The 14,204-nt window shown below is 39.9% G+C and overlaps 1 protein-coding gene across 1 annotated transcript in view; it reads right to left on the bottom strand.

Moving 5' to 3' along the window:
- Positions 1-8,191: 8,191 nt before the first annotated feature.
- Positions 8,192-14,204, bottom strand: part of HAAO (3-hydroxyanthranilate 3,4-dioxygenase) — a 35,939-nt gene continuing 29,926 nt past the window's right edge. Inside the window, exons 8-10 of the mRNA XM_030499880.1 lie at positions 13,371-13,439; positions 12,068-12,150; positions 8,192-10,754 (exon numbers count right to left, since the gene is read on the bottom strand). Of these exons, the coding sequence (XP_030355740.1) occupies positions 10,676-10,754; positions 12,068-12,150; positions 13,371-13,439 (231 nt within the window). The 3' untranslated portion in view covers positions 8,192-10,675. The remainder of the gene's footprint in view (positions 10,755-12,067; positions 12,151-13,370; positions 13,440-14,204) is intronic.

Genomic DNA, 14,204 nt, shown 5'->3' with positions numbered 1-14,204 from the left:
TATATCACAGAGAACATTTATTTCCAGTCACTTTTGCTGTAAGAAACTGCCTCTGTGAGCGTAGCTCTGAATAATAACCCTTATAGAAAAAAAAAGGACATCTGTTCAGGCCTTCCATGAAGTGACAGTAATATCAGCTTAATGGAGAAAACTTCCAACAGGAGACTGTTAAGCTTTCCTGAATAAATTAATGTTATGCAGTTTTAATGGAGGTCTAAAATAGATGTGAGAATTAAACAGACATAAAGCCTAGGTATTCTGTGGAACTTTACTTGAATTGAAATAAAATTCTTTCTTTCAGATGATTGCATAAAAGTAAACTCTATTTTTCAAGCTGGCTTCAATGATCTATATCAACTGCACTATATTGCAGAAGGAGAGCTTTTAAAGTATGACTTTCGCTGACGAGTAAAGGTATAGGCCATCAGCTTTGTGAGGTGAATACGTTCAGCTGGATAGAGCAATCACCACGAAGAACACATCAGCTGGGGCCAAGTGTTTTTAGGACTTGTTTCCTATCAGCCACACCCCATTCAAAATTAACCTTGGATTGAGTTTATGCTGCTTGATTGTGATCTCTAAATAGTCTGCAGCTTGGAATTGGCAGAGTGTACTTAGTTCCTGCCCCTAACACATGCCTTGTAAATCAAGACCATGTCTGGAGGGAAGGGAAATAGGTATAAAGCATCTGGCTGCTCCAGTTTTGTTTTTGCTAAGATAGGTATTAGACTGTTTTTTCTTCTTCTTTGCTCTGGTGCAATGCTTATTAATTTAGGTTCCCCTCTTTACTGCTGTATCATGCCAGAACTTCAATTTGTTGTAGTAGCTTCAATATACTGGTGAGTACTTATTTTTTAATGTTTTAATGACCATTAAGCACTCTGTGCATGTGAATTTCAATAGACTTGGGAATGTTCTGTGAAACCTGGCTTTGTGCCTCTTTGAGTTGACTGTGGTATAATCTTCTTCATGTAGGCTTTCTATAGGCAACCTGATGTGCTACCATATTTAATATATAGGTAATTTAAGGAACTCACTATTTCAGCTATATGTGTCTGCATATACATATACATATTATACATATGTATATGTATAAATGCTTTATTGTTTCTTCTAAGAAATTTGATAAAAACCATCAGTGTTTTGGGGTTCTTGGTGTTTGTTTGTTTGGGGTTTTTTTTTGTTGGGTTTTTTTTGTAAACTTAGTGAACGATTCTGAAGTTGGTTCCCGTAGAAGAAAAGGGAAGTTAGTTTACTTGGCCCTGAACAAAAGATCCAATTCCTGTACAGGTGGTTTACGTGGTATTATTACTGTAACTAATCATGTCCCTGGGTTCTCAATTTCAAAAATGAACACTTACGTTCCTCTAAGTAGTTGCCATGGAAATCCTCAGCATGAACCTTGCCAGTGAAGGCCTTATGGCAGATAACTTATGCCTATTATTTCCCTAAACACATCAGGCACTACAGTGAAAGGGGTTTTGTGAGTCTTTACAGCACATGCACAAGAACCGCTACTTGTTCTAGCATGCTGCCGTGGTTTAAGCCCAGCCGGTAACTCAGAACCATGCAGCCACTCGCTCACTCCCCCCTTTTCCTTCCCCACTCCCGGAGGGATGGGGAGGAGAATCAAAAGAATGTAACTCCCACGGGTTGAGATAAGAACAGACTAGTAATTAAGGTATAATACAAAACCACTACTGCTACCACCAATAACAATAATGATAAGGGAAATAACAAGGGGAGAGGATACAATTGCTCACTACCCACTGAGCGACACTCAGCCCGACCCGAGCAGTGAATCTGGGCCTTCTGGGTGACTTCCCCCAGTTTCTATACTGGGCATGACGTGCTGTGGGATGGAATACGCCTTTGGCCAGTTTGGGTCAGGTGTCCTGTCTCTGCTTTCTCCCAGCTTCCCCTCCTCCCTGGCAGAGCATGAGACTGAGAAGTCCTTGATCGGAGTGAACATTACTTAGCAACAACTAAAAACATCGGTGTGTTATCAGCATTGTTCTCAGACTAAAGTCAAAAAAACAGCACTGCACCAGCTACTAAGAAGGAGAAAAAATGACTGCTACAGCTGAACCCAGGACACATGCGTTTCTTAACCTTGATTCTTCAAATCGGATAAATGAATGTCAGATTCTAATACTGTGCACTTCTTTGAAAAAGCAATACAATGAATTACAGAAATACCTTTTAGCTTCCAGTCCCCTAAAGTATTTTCAAATGAACCTCTTTGTTTTTTAAAGACTTCTTTATGCTGAGCTTTTAGGCATAGAAATATGGGAGAATTATAGGCATTTGAATGTGTTCCATTGCTGTGCTGCAGAGCAGATGTAATCTTTGCTAGGGCAGGGTCAAATGTGAAAAATGGGAAAGAGGAATAGTCTTTCAGTTGATAACTCTTCTTTGCTTAGACGATTAACAGACTCATTTTAGAGAATGCTTTAGATTACGCTTAATTTTTAGTTGAATTCCAAAATAATGAGAAAGTAGTTAACTGACTTTTTTGAGATGTTCTCATTGCTCTCCAGTGTTGTCTTCTCCATGTATCTGGATGTTAACGTTGACATCTGGAAGCTGTTCCTTTTCAACAGAATGGAGCTAATAATTTCTAAGTTCTTCACATTCCTGTAAAGAATAACTCAGCTGTAATAAGGGTGTTAAATCACCAAACACTTTATTCTGATATCTTGAATATGATACACTATTACACTGAAGCTATAAACCGCAGATTAGATGTCTTATATTAGAGTGTACCATTTGGTAAGCAACCTTCATGTGCTGATGCAGTTTCACCATTGTCAGGCTTTAGCTATAATACCTATGTAGACAGAGAGCCAAATTGTCCTCTGTTGCAGTGCTGTGAGCCCAGGGTAATTCCATTAGCTACATATTTACACAAATACAGCCGAGAATAGCATTTGTCCCAGTACAGACATATGAGGAAATTGATAAAATGGGTTCAGTGCAAAATGTTACAAAATAAATCTGGAAAATAGCAGTTTAATGACAAAACACATGGGCTGTATAAAATAAGCCATAACATGGGTTTTCATAATGTTTTCTATTGTTTCTATGCATCTTGTTTTTAACCAAGATGAATATTAATTCCTTTCACAAAGATTATTTTATTAGCCCTGCAGGGTAAGGAACTTGCAGATGACTGTTCATGTGATCATACAAACTGCATTTATCTCCGTCCAGCTCCCACTGCACTGATTTGGATGTTCTGGAAATAGCAGCTGTGCCTAACTTGGTGCCAATTGCAGCAAAAGCCAGTCTCAAATACAGGTGGAGAAGGCACTTGTGGTGGGTTAAAGCATACAGATGAACAAGGACAGGAAAGAAGTTTGCTTTGCCACCTAGCAGCTCCCCCCATTGTAGATAAAAGGAGTACTTCATTCTCCTGAGCTTTCAGTCTGTTTCTCTCCATTCACTATGTTCCCTTTTAAAACTGAGTCTGTTTAGCTTCCCCTGCCAGACACTCTGGCACGGTTCCTCAGGCACTTAAATATCATTGTGGATTTGGGCTTCCGAGCCTACATCTTATTTCCCGCTGAGGGGGAGGAAGCTTTGCAAGTAGAGTTAATTTTGCTATAGAGGAAATAAATGCCATGAAACCTTTCTATTAGATTATAGCTGATAATAAAATAACAGCTCTTGGCCATCCATGAAGAATGTCTGTGAGCTGCATGGCCCCGCTGCCTGGGATGCTGTGAAAAGGCTGGATTAGGTGGAGCATTTAGTGTAGCCAGCTTCCAGTGAAGCCCAGGATAGTGCTTCCCTCTTGTATGATCTGCTTTTTCTGTCCTCCAGCAGTACGCATGGAGTGAATCCAACCCGCAGAGAGCACAGATGTAGCTGCTTCATAAAGGCTTCTGAAACATCCTGTGTCTGACATAAATACAAATGACCTTTCGTTTCTATCTCTCTTACTGCCAATAACGGGCTAGTCATGTTACAAAACGCCAAGCACACACGGTATGCTTGGCACAAACTTCACCAGTATGGGCAAGATACAACTAATTACTGCGTAAAAATACCCACAAGTTATATATAGGTGTGTTTGTGTGTATATATATGTTTGTGTGTATATACACAATATAAACAAACTCTATGCAACTATGCACAGGGATGTTTTGGGGGATGCAGAACAGAGCAAAGCAACATTTGCATTATTGTAGTGTTGCAGCCTGGGTCTTTTAACATGGTGGCATGAATCAAGGCAGCTGCATCTAAAATGGCAAAGATGTAAGTAGTGGCAAATTGCTTTAAGTGACGAATTGGGTGTGAATTTCCTAGCTTATATCCAAAAGATGGAAAAAATAGCTTTAGATAACTGAACATTGTTATCCATATTGGAAATAGAAGCCAGAGTTGGTTGATTTTAATTTTAAACTCTAAATCTGATGCAATAAGGCAATCTGATTCCTGATTCCAGTGCTGGCTAAAAGTTTCTTGTCTTGGTTTAAAAGTAATCTAGTAGGTTTTGATGGATAAAATATTGCAATGATTTCTTGTCGTTCTGCGAAGCTTTTACTCAGTTCCATTCAGTGCTTACCATTCCCAGCAAGATACTGTCTGATAAGGGGGCTTGCCCATTGAATGTTTATCTGCTTCTCAGTAAGAAAGCATATAGCGTTCGAACCATGGGGGTTGTTAGTTACCAGTATCAGGAAGCAATCAGTAACTGTTAACGTTTTTCTCAGGTTGTCATAAACAAAGCTGATCTACTTGTGGTTCGGCAATCTGTTGATGCTATTTCCCCAAGTCAAAATGTGTTGTTCGCCTTTTTTTTGTCATGTACGCCAAGGTGCTATAGACAGGTCAGATAAATGTGTTCAGGCAAATAATTGCCACTGGAACAATGGCTTTGAGACGATATGTGCTTTCTGTCAGCACTTCTGTTTTTATAGAGTAATATTTTCTGTAACTGTATTTGGTGAGTAGGAATTATCCTCTAGCTCACTAGCAACACTGTTGTGCTTCCTGCATGGCTCAGTTGCTCTTGCCGCAGTAGTGTGGAGCTGTACCAAAGCAGGAGGAAATGCCTCTAACAGCAGATCCTGTGACTGTGATGTTCTTGCAGGACAGCAAAGATGTGAGTTTGATTTCCTTCTCCTGGGGGAGTTGTTTCTGGGGCTTCTGGTCCTTGCAAGATTGCTCTTCTCCTGGAAGTATTGGGTCAAAATGAGGTTATAGATCTCTGGCTGTGATTTGCAGGAAGAGAATGAGCTTTGCTTCATTCTTGGAAAAATAAAGTATGGGGTCTCGTGGCTCCTCAAGGTAGCTGGCTCCCTGAGAGCAAAGGGTGCAGGGTGGTATATAAATGACCCTGAAGGCATTTCTTTGTGGTTCAGCCGTGGACAGCCCCGTGCTGTGTGTGCGGTTCTCTGCTCAGCCTAGCAGTTATTGTGGAGTCTATCTGGAGGTACCCAAATGTGCCTTCTGCATAGAGTCCAGATGCTGCCGTGGGGCTTTCAGAGGAAGAGCAAGATACCAGAAAGCTAGGTAAGGTGGGTGCAATGACCATATTTCAGGATCAGACCCCAGTGGTGTTTGGAAATTGTATGGTGAAGCTTTCCAGCTTCAGTTCTTCACATTGTCATGTGTTTAGTTGCTTTTCTCAATTGGGTCATCAAATCTATTTTCAAACCATAAAAGCATACAGTTTGAGATTATGGGAAACACAATATAGAAGAGTTTAAGTCTGCTATGAGTAAAGTACAAGCTTTATCACCTACATGCTATAGTGTTTCCTTCTAAGCAAACTAGTTCCCTTCAAGGGGAAAAACATTAAAATATGTTTAAATATTTTTGCTCTAGTTTTTCTCTGATGTAGTAAAGATATACCCAAATTCCTTGCTGAGCTGCAAATGTGCTTATGCTTAGAGTACTTTGTCATAGCTGTGACATCTTTCTCAGTGGCTTAATAAGGTTATATGACATAGTGTTTTTAAAAACCAAATAACTTTTCTCCAACTTCAGTGTATTTTATCTCCCAAACCAGGGACGTAATTTTTCATTTAGCTGTTCAGTGGCCATGTACGTGCACCTATTTATCAACTCTAAGAATACAAAGCAGTGTTCAAATCTTCTAGCATGTGGTTCTGATGCAACTTAAAATGAATTACCAGGCCAAAGGTCTTGGAGATGTACTTAACCTAGAGCAACAGCAATTTAGAAAGAGTTGTTCTGCCATTTATATTACATTAAAAGGGAGACTTTTTATGCACTTCCACACTTTCTGGACAATCACTGAAAATATTGCTGACTGGATCCAGCATAAAATCTTTCTGCGCCAGATAGTGCTAGGACCTGAAGGTCAGGCATTTACTCTGAGCAGCAGGGCAGATATTAACTTCGATCTCTTCATTATTACTTTAAAATCAACAGATTTTCTTTGGGTTTAAACAGCTGTTATTCTGCATACATTGATGTTGAAGAGTAGCTCTACAAGTACGTGTGTATTCAATCAGAAATGGACCAGGAGGTGATGACCTTCATTAGCCTGAAGTGTCCATTCAAGCACACTCTGGATTATTAACTCAAAAGACAGCCCGAAGCCCTGAAATCTCTGCATTATGAACACGAGCTGGTTTTGTAGGAATTTGTTAAATAACTTAAGTAGTTTTTCTTCTTTTACTCATATGCAGTGATGGTGGGAGGGTTGCTTTCTGTGCATCTGTTCTATAAAATAAATGTGGCTGGAGAGCTGAAATTGGAGTACAATGAATATTTTGAACAACAGAATGAAAGCATTTATATTTTCATGCAACAAGATGCAATTGTTTTACAGGTGTAAATGCTGTGTGGGGTTGAGGAAAGCATTGACTACAACACACCTGATTCTACCAGTTTACTGGTCCACCTAGTCTAGTTCTCTGCCTCTGGTAGGGTTTGTTACTTCAAAGGAACAAGCAAGATCTAAAAATAAAGCAAGCATGGAGGAAGAAGAGTTCCTCTCTTGACTTTTACAAGCTGTCAATTTATGCATTGCAAGATGAAATGTAGTTGGCATTAGATCATTGTCTTGTCTTAACTGTTCTGTGGGGGGTTCTTTTTTGTTTGGTCGTTATTTGTTTTTAAATTGGACAATCTTGACCTCTGCTGTTGATCTCTGGTATGTTCACTACGTGATCTGTGAGAGTCATTGTTTTCCTTGTAGTTCTCTCAGACCCACAAACATACATGCTTTGCATGAAGTTGTTTTTTTGTAGGCCTTGTTTCAGTATTACAGAAGCAGCTGGTGAAGACTTAGGCTTTATTTACTGTAGCAGGATTATTTCTTTCTTCAGTATTACGGTTCCTTCAAGCAATACTAGTTGTTTTGAACTGGTGCTGATGTATAATGTAACCATGCCAATCAACATAGTTTTGTTATGGTCTCATATTTCAGCACTTAATAAGGAGGAATATAGTGAGATGCTATAGATTCATTTCCATAGTACATGTAAGTCAGCATAGCTCAAAATAAGAGCATAAGTGCCCTGTCAGGTCAGACCTGTCAGCCTAGTGGCAATAGGAGACACTAATTACTTTAAATATTTTTGATCTATATTGCTAACTTACAGGAACTGAAAGAGTGACTGTAAGATGCAAGTTACTTGCTCAATTTGTAGTACTATAATAATGCTTATATTGCTCATTATATGATTTAAATGCTATAATAATAGAAAACAATATATCAATAGATAAAGAGGAGTGATTTACATTTCTCTTTACTAAATTTACCAGTTCTCTCATTGGGATTAAACACTTTAAAGGCACTGAACAACCACAGCCTCCCCTGATACTTTACTTGACTGGCAGGATTGGGCCACATCACCTTTTCCCATTTGAAGTGAAGGGGAAAGCTCCTGCTGGCTTCCAGGTTAGGTGAGATTTAGGCTTGGAATACCTCTCTGCAGATACCTGTAGGTAGACTCAAACTCTTTTTTGTGTCTTTCTGAGCTCTCCAAGTCAGCTCCAGCTTGTGATTCTGGAAAATCCTGCATGTGTTTGAAAGTAATAATTAATTTCTGAAATATGGTGTAGGTATGGCTTCTGGTATGTGTAGGTTTTATGGCAATACTGCTTAGAATATATATTTGTATAAAGCCTTTGCTTTTGAGTCTTGGCAAATCAGTGAGCAACAGATGGACTGTCTGTGCAATACTGTACTAATGAGGTTAGCACAATCTGCCAAAATGTAGTAAGTTTATTAAGTATGAAGTGGCACAATATCTCTATAATTCTGATAGAAATTGGGTGCCCAAATCAGGGTATAGGTGCACTTTGTATAGAAAGAGCTGTAAAGAAAATGTCTTGTATATGCATAGGACATGGTTTTGTGCTGGTGTGTTGTCATGGACATGCATGAACAAGCACGTTGCCAACAGGAGTGCGTTAGGGAATGTTGCAGACAACATACCTAATTAAGCTTTTGCCACTAACTTAAGTCTGAAATCCATCTTTGTGAGCAAGGTTAGCAGTGAAGTCCCCATAGTGTGATTCCAACAACTCCGGTGACAAAGTACCTACTGACGTAACCGCACATAGACAGAAACAGCTCCTAACAGCTAAAAGGACTCCAGGAACCAAACCTTTCATCTGGCCAACTTCCTCATAAGCAGAGGAGCAGGGGTCCGTCTAATTTAAATGTACCATTGCTGGGGCAGTTTACTATATGTAGAATACAGAGGAAGAACAAAACACCTGAAAAAGATTCACCGACTGATCAGGAGCCCCCTGCAACTATTTGAAGACTTGGAAAAAGAGAAGTTGTAGGTTTCTAAATCACAGTGGTTAAGCACCTTGAAAGAAGTAAAAGGCACATTCTCTCTGTGCTCTTATTTGTGCTCTGGTCTGGTTCTTGCTCTGATTTGAGGCGCCTAGTATAGGAAGTGGGTAGAATTCAAGTGTTCAAGCACAAGTTGTCATAAAAGGACTTCATCATAAATGTAGTTTGAGTGGGGCCTTAATTGAAAATCCTGGGAGGTATCTAATCCAGAGGTGCCTTAATTTTTATTTCTGCTTCTGGATGGGTAAAAAGCTATTGGTTATTCTGGACATTGTTCTACATGTTCCTGTGGTTTATGCACTTATCATTTGGTGTGAAATACAGAAATATTTCTGTGGTTACCCTCTAACTGGTGGACTGAAAATATAACATCTTGGTACCCTAAATTCCTCAATGATAGCTGTTTGCTCAAGGAGAAAGCAATTCTGCACATATGCCAATAGCAAGGGTAATCAGATGAGTCCCTTTCTCAAAAGGAATGTCGTAGCTCCTTTTCATGCGTGACACCCCTAATAGCCTTAAGGACTAGGCTCACTTTCTCAAATTCAGTCCCTTGTTGTTAGGAGGATGTAGCAAAATTCTACTGTATGCTTTACTAGAAAAACCACTGAGCTTACATGTAAGTTATAGATTAAAGCCAAGCCACCTGAGTCTTTCCCATCAGAAGAATGAACACTTGAACATGACATCTCAATTTAATGAGCTTTGTAGGTGATAGATGTATTTTCTGAACTTCATTAGAATTACAAAAAGAAAATCAAAAAATGGTGACTTTTTGCTTTTTCTGACATATAATTGGTAATACCTGCAGATATTTAAGCAATCTGTTTGTGATGTTAATGTGAAGGACAAGTAAAAACAAACACACAACCCAAAGCCAACCAACCAGAACCCCAAACCAAACCAACCCCCCTCTGGAGAGTTCTTGGAATAAAAGCAGGAAAAAATAATTTGACTCTTGTTATTTCTGCAAGAAAAATCATTGTTCAAAAGAAGCAGCACTTAGAAACTGATTATAATATTTTTTTCTGCTCCTTTGTTCCCCAACACACTTCTTGGGCTACTTTGACTTCAGATTCCTGCTGCACAGGAATGCTTATGACCCAGGTGCTCCTGTGTTAGTTACACTGCAGTGCTATGTTCTTGATAGCACAGTGCAGAGGCAGCAGCCAGCATGGGATGTGTGGCATGTCACTGTGATTGATACTGCATTGCTGGAGTTGGTAAACTGATGTTACCTGAAGCCAGCATAGCAGTGATCCAAGTAACGCTTGATGTTGCTGCATGTACTGCTTCCTCCTTTACTAATGCACCTTCCTCTCATTCACAAAGTGCTGAGATCCTCGAGCAGTATTTTGGTTTTCATAGGGCCTTTTAGCCGAATATCTCAGCAAATCTGCAAGCTACAGCCCTCTAAAGCTCCCCCACTGTGGGCTGGGTAACTAATGTTATACCCTATTTATTAGAAATGACAAGACTGAGACAAAGAAATGAAGACCGTTACTTAAGCAAGCATAAAAGTACGTGTCCTATCTTCTACATCTTATGGCAAAGACTTGCATTTGAAAAGCCTTTCACTTATTCTAGATAGCATCATATATATTATTATATAAGTAATCCTGATACTTGGATCTGTTTTCGTTTCCTGTCAGATAAGAATTATTGTTCTCTTTGGTTTTTTAAACAAAGTTATTGATTGTAGATTTTGCTGAAACTTTAACTACTTGAGGGAAAATAAGTTTTAACTGGGCACAGGACTTGACTCCACTTAATTCAGTGTAATCATTGGCTTAGACTAATCACATTTCCAGGCATTCTGACTAACAGATCCTTAAGATAAGTGGGTTAAAACTTAGTTATCGTCCAAGTCAGCTGACACAGGAGCTAGGGATAAGGCTGCTTGCGTTTTGGATCCTGAGCAATGCAGAGAGCAACACATTCTTCTGTTCTTTTCCAGTAGTACCTAGAAAAATAGAGAGATGATCCAGTGTGTATGGGGAGAACTACACACTCAAACCAATAACTAGAACATTGATGCTACTGAAAAGTAGGGGAAAACAGGTTCTGTTGGGATTACACTTGTTCTCTTTGCATATTGGCCTATCTTGTGGCATTTAAGAGAATTATTCTGCACCATCACCAACCTAAGCCAAACATCATGATGTGGTGAGAAAGAATGTATATCTACTTATAGATGAACCACGGAGGAAGGTATCTATTCTGATCTTGGTGACATGAGGATCAGAACAGAATCACCTCAGTACAGGTATTATTTTAACAAAATCAGTATCTACAAATTCAGTAGTATTTGCCTTGTGGTCATCTTTCTCATATTAGCTGTTTCAAATGACCAGAGATCAGTCAGTGTGCAAGTGATGCATACAAAAGCTGCCTGCTGCAAAGATCTGATAAACTCCTTAACGGTGGCAGATCTCTGCACGTGCAGCATGCCATGACTTTGAAAACACATGTTCCTCCTTTGGACTGAAGCACTAGGGATTAACTTGATTTCACAGAAGTGATGGAAGTAAGGTGAAGGGAGGAGGTGGCTACATGTTGGAATCGGAGGTGCAGTTTCAGCTCTTTCAGCAAATGTTTTCAGTGCTGTGCAAAGGTGCAAACTACTACTTATGAGATTTTTCCTGTAGCAAAGAAGGCCTTTTTGTCATCTGCCTACAATTTCCTGCATTGCATTACCAGTGAGTATCCTTCATCTTCATGGTGGGCACTTTATCAACTTATGCCACTCATCAGAAGAGTTGGTGAGTACTACCCCTTTCCATTTTCTCTGGAAACGAGTTTGTTTTTTTTTTTTCCTTTTCATATATCATGTGTGTCATGATTATGAAACAGCCATATGCGTCCTGCTCCAGGAAGAGAGCTGGGTTCTTAGTCTGAACCCCAAATCTTGCTGCATTGAGGTTGATTAAGTCTGGCCTGAAGCTTAGAGGATCTGCTGCGACTGCCAGTGGGTGAACTTGTGCAGTCTACCTTTATGCATGGTCTTTTGCATGCTGCTTTTTCTTGGTAATGCATATCTTTTTTGTTTTCCCCAGTTTTAACCCTAAGAGGTGAACTAGAATGAACATCTAGCTTTGTTTCTTCCTGAAGACACTTCTGCCCTGAGGAATAATGGAGGCTATTGCAAATCCACAGCCTTCACAGATAGTGTGTTTCTGCACCAGCTGATGTGCAGCCTGGTGTGGACCAAATACACAGCATTTATTTTGTTGGAAGCTTGGAAATCATGCATTGAACCACTTAATCTCTACTCACATAGACTGGGCACGGACAAGCAGGCTGTCACCAGCAGATAGAATTAGAGTTTTACCATCCATGGTAACAGTTGATGTGCCCTCCTGAAGGGAAAGAACAGATAATCAGCTTTTAATTCTCCATGTCCTGTCACTAACAGAAAGAAGATGCTGCAGGTAAGTAAATCTTTCCCACTTGAAAGAGCAATTTAAATCTGCTCTGTTTCATGAGGCCTAGCTAAATATTCAGCTGCTCCTCCCTGTCTGACACTATTAGCATCAATAAAAACATGGTTCATTGTTCCCCATCATAAAGCAGAAACCTACTGCCTGGCTTTTGGGGTTACACTGCTACCAATCTAACCTAGCAGTCTGCAAGCTGATACAGCTCTGGAAATAACAACCTCCTGGCATAGCTCAAGCTCCTCTTCTACTTTTCTGTTTCCTAATGTCTTGTTAAGCACTGTCTTGAAGACAGCGCTTGAAGACTGTCTTGTTAAGAACTGTTTTGAGAAGCAGTTCACAAATCAGTAGGGAGCTGACAGAAATCACTCATAGGAGCCCATCCACACCGGAATGGACTTCTCATTATCTTGTCAAGGAGAGGAGCCAGGTTCTTGCCAGCAACAAGTTCTTGATTGCAGAGATGCTGCCTGCTGCGGTGTAAATAAATGTCTTTCAATATTTTTATGTCTTTAATTAGTATTTGATGGTCCCTGTGAATTTCAACAGAGGAATTTTCAACTGATAGAAATATCCCACCCCCACCCTCCTAAGCTAGGCTGACTGTGAATGAGAACTAGCTCTTCCCTGTTTTCCCTTTGGGCTGCAAATCTTTCCTAGAAGCCAGCTGAACGAAGGGCATCTGGAAGACCTCCCACTGTACTTCAGTATAAACAAGCTCTCAGTTAGACTTTTTAATTGGTGTATTCTACCTGCTTTCAGTTTGACTTCAATATGAGGAAAAATGCTTTCAGGCAGAAGTAATAGGTGATGCTTTTCTATCACTTGGAGGCATTCTGATATATTTACAGGATACACCTGGGGGGGGCTGTGTGTATTAAAATCCCCACCAAGACCTGATGGAGGATGCCAGTATCTCTGTCCTTAACGTAGAAGATGAGGAAACAAAGACTATTTTTATGGTGGCGGTAGTTTACAGTTATTTTTCATGATAGTTTAAAGCTGAAGGGTGGTGCCTGTTGATCTTTTCTATGAGAAGGTAATCATCTTAATTTCTGTTGCTGGTGCTAGAAGTCTTTACTACTGTTCAGTCTGAACTGAAACGTGAACTCGTTGGTTAACAAATGTGAATTGCCACATACCAGCTGCCATATCCAGATATCTGAATTCTTTTTACTTTTCTCAGTTGTTCCCGGTCCATAAGCTATAACCTTGAAAGCAAGTAGGGAATAAAAGTAAGGCATTCATCCCAGTGACCAAAGTGTACATATTCATCTTTGAACAGGATTTAAAACGTTCTATTTTTACAGAAAAATATTCATAGAAGATGACATTATTTTTACAGACATTAAAATTCACATTACGTTTGGTTATCTCATATTGATTCCTACTGATAAAAAGGGAACTGATCACACCTGCCGCTCCTTATGCTCCTCTGCATCCTCACTTATCTATTCCTTCTGCTTCCTCCCACTCTCAGCTTTGCATCTCTATCCTTCCTGCTTCTGTTCTTGGAACAGGCACTTCCTCCTCATGAACTCTGGGCCCTGTCAAGAGCCTGTTGAAGTAGAAAAGATTCTTCTTTAAGCATTAAAACAGCTGAAGACTGGACCTTATTTTTCTAATTACCTGCCCTTTCTGTGTTCTTCCTGACAGTCCCACACTGTGACTATGCTGTCAAATGTATTGCACTGTGACTCCAAATAATCCAGGGAAAGAATATGTTTTGCAAACTATTGTGCAAACAGCACAGATATCAAACGGTGACAGCTTCATTTACTTCCAGACTAGACTGTGTTTGGCTAAACTAAGAAGTGCAATGCTTATCGCAGCCCAGGCTCTCTGGTGCTGTCCAGTTTTCCTTATTTCCACTTTATGTAGATTGAGGGGGAGGAAAACATAAATGTATTGACACCCTCAGCTTAGCCTTGGCTAAGTTACGTTGTTCGAACACGCAGGGAAGCTGAGCACACTTG

This window comes from Strigops habroptila, chromosome 10 (assembly GCF_004027225.2).
Source record: "Strigops habroptila isolate Jane chromosome 10, bStrHab1.2.pri, whole genome shotgun sequence".
NCBI classification, from domain to species: Eukaryota; Metazoa; Chordata; class Aves; order Psittaciformes; family Psittacidae; genus Strigops; species Strigops habroptila.
This window is presented reverse-complemented; position numbering and strand designations above follow the sequence as displayed.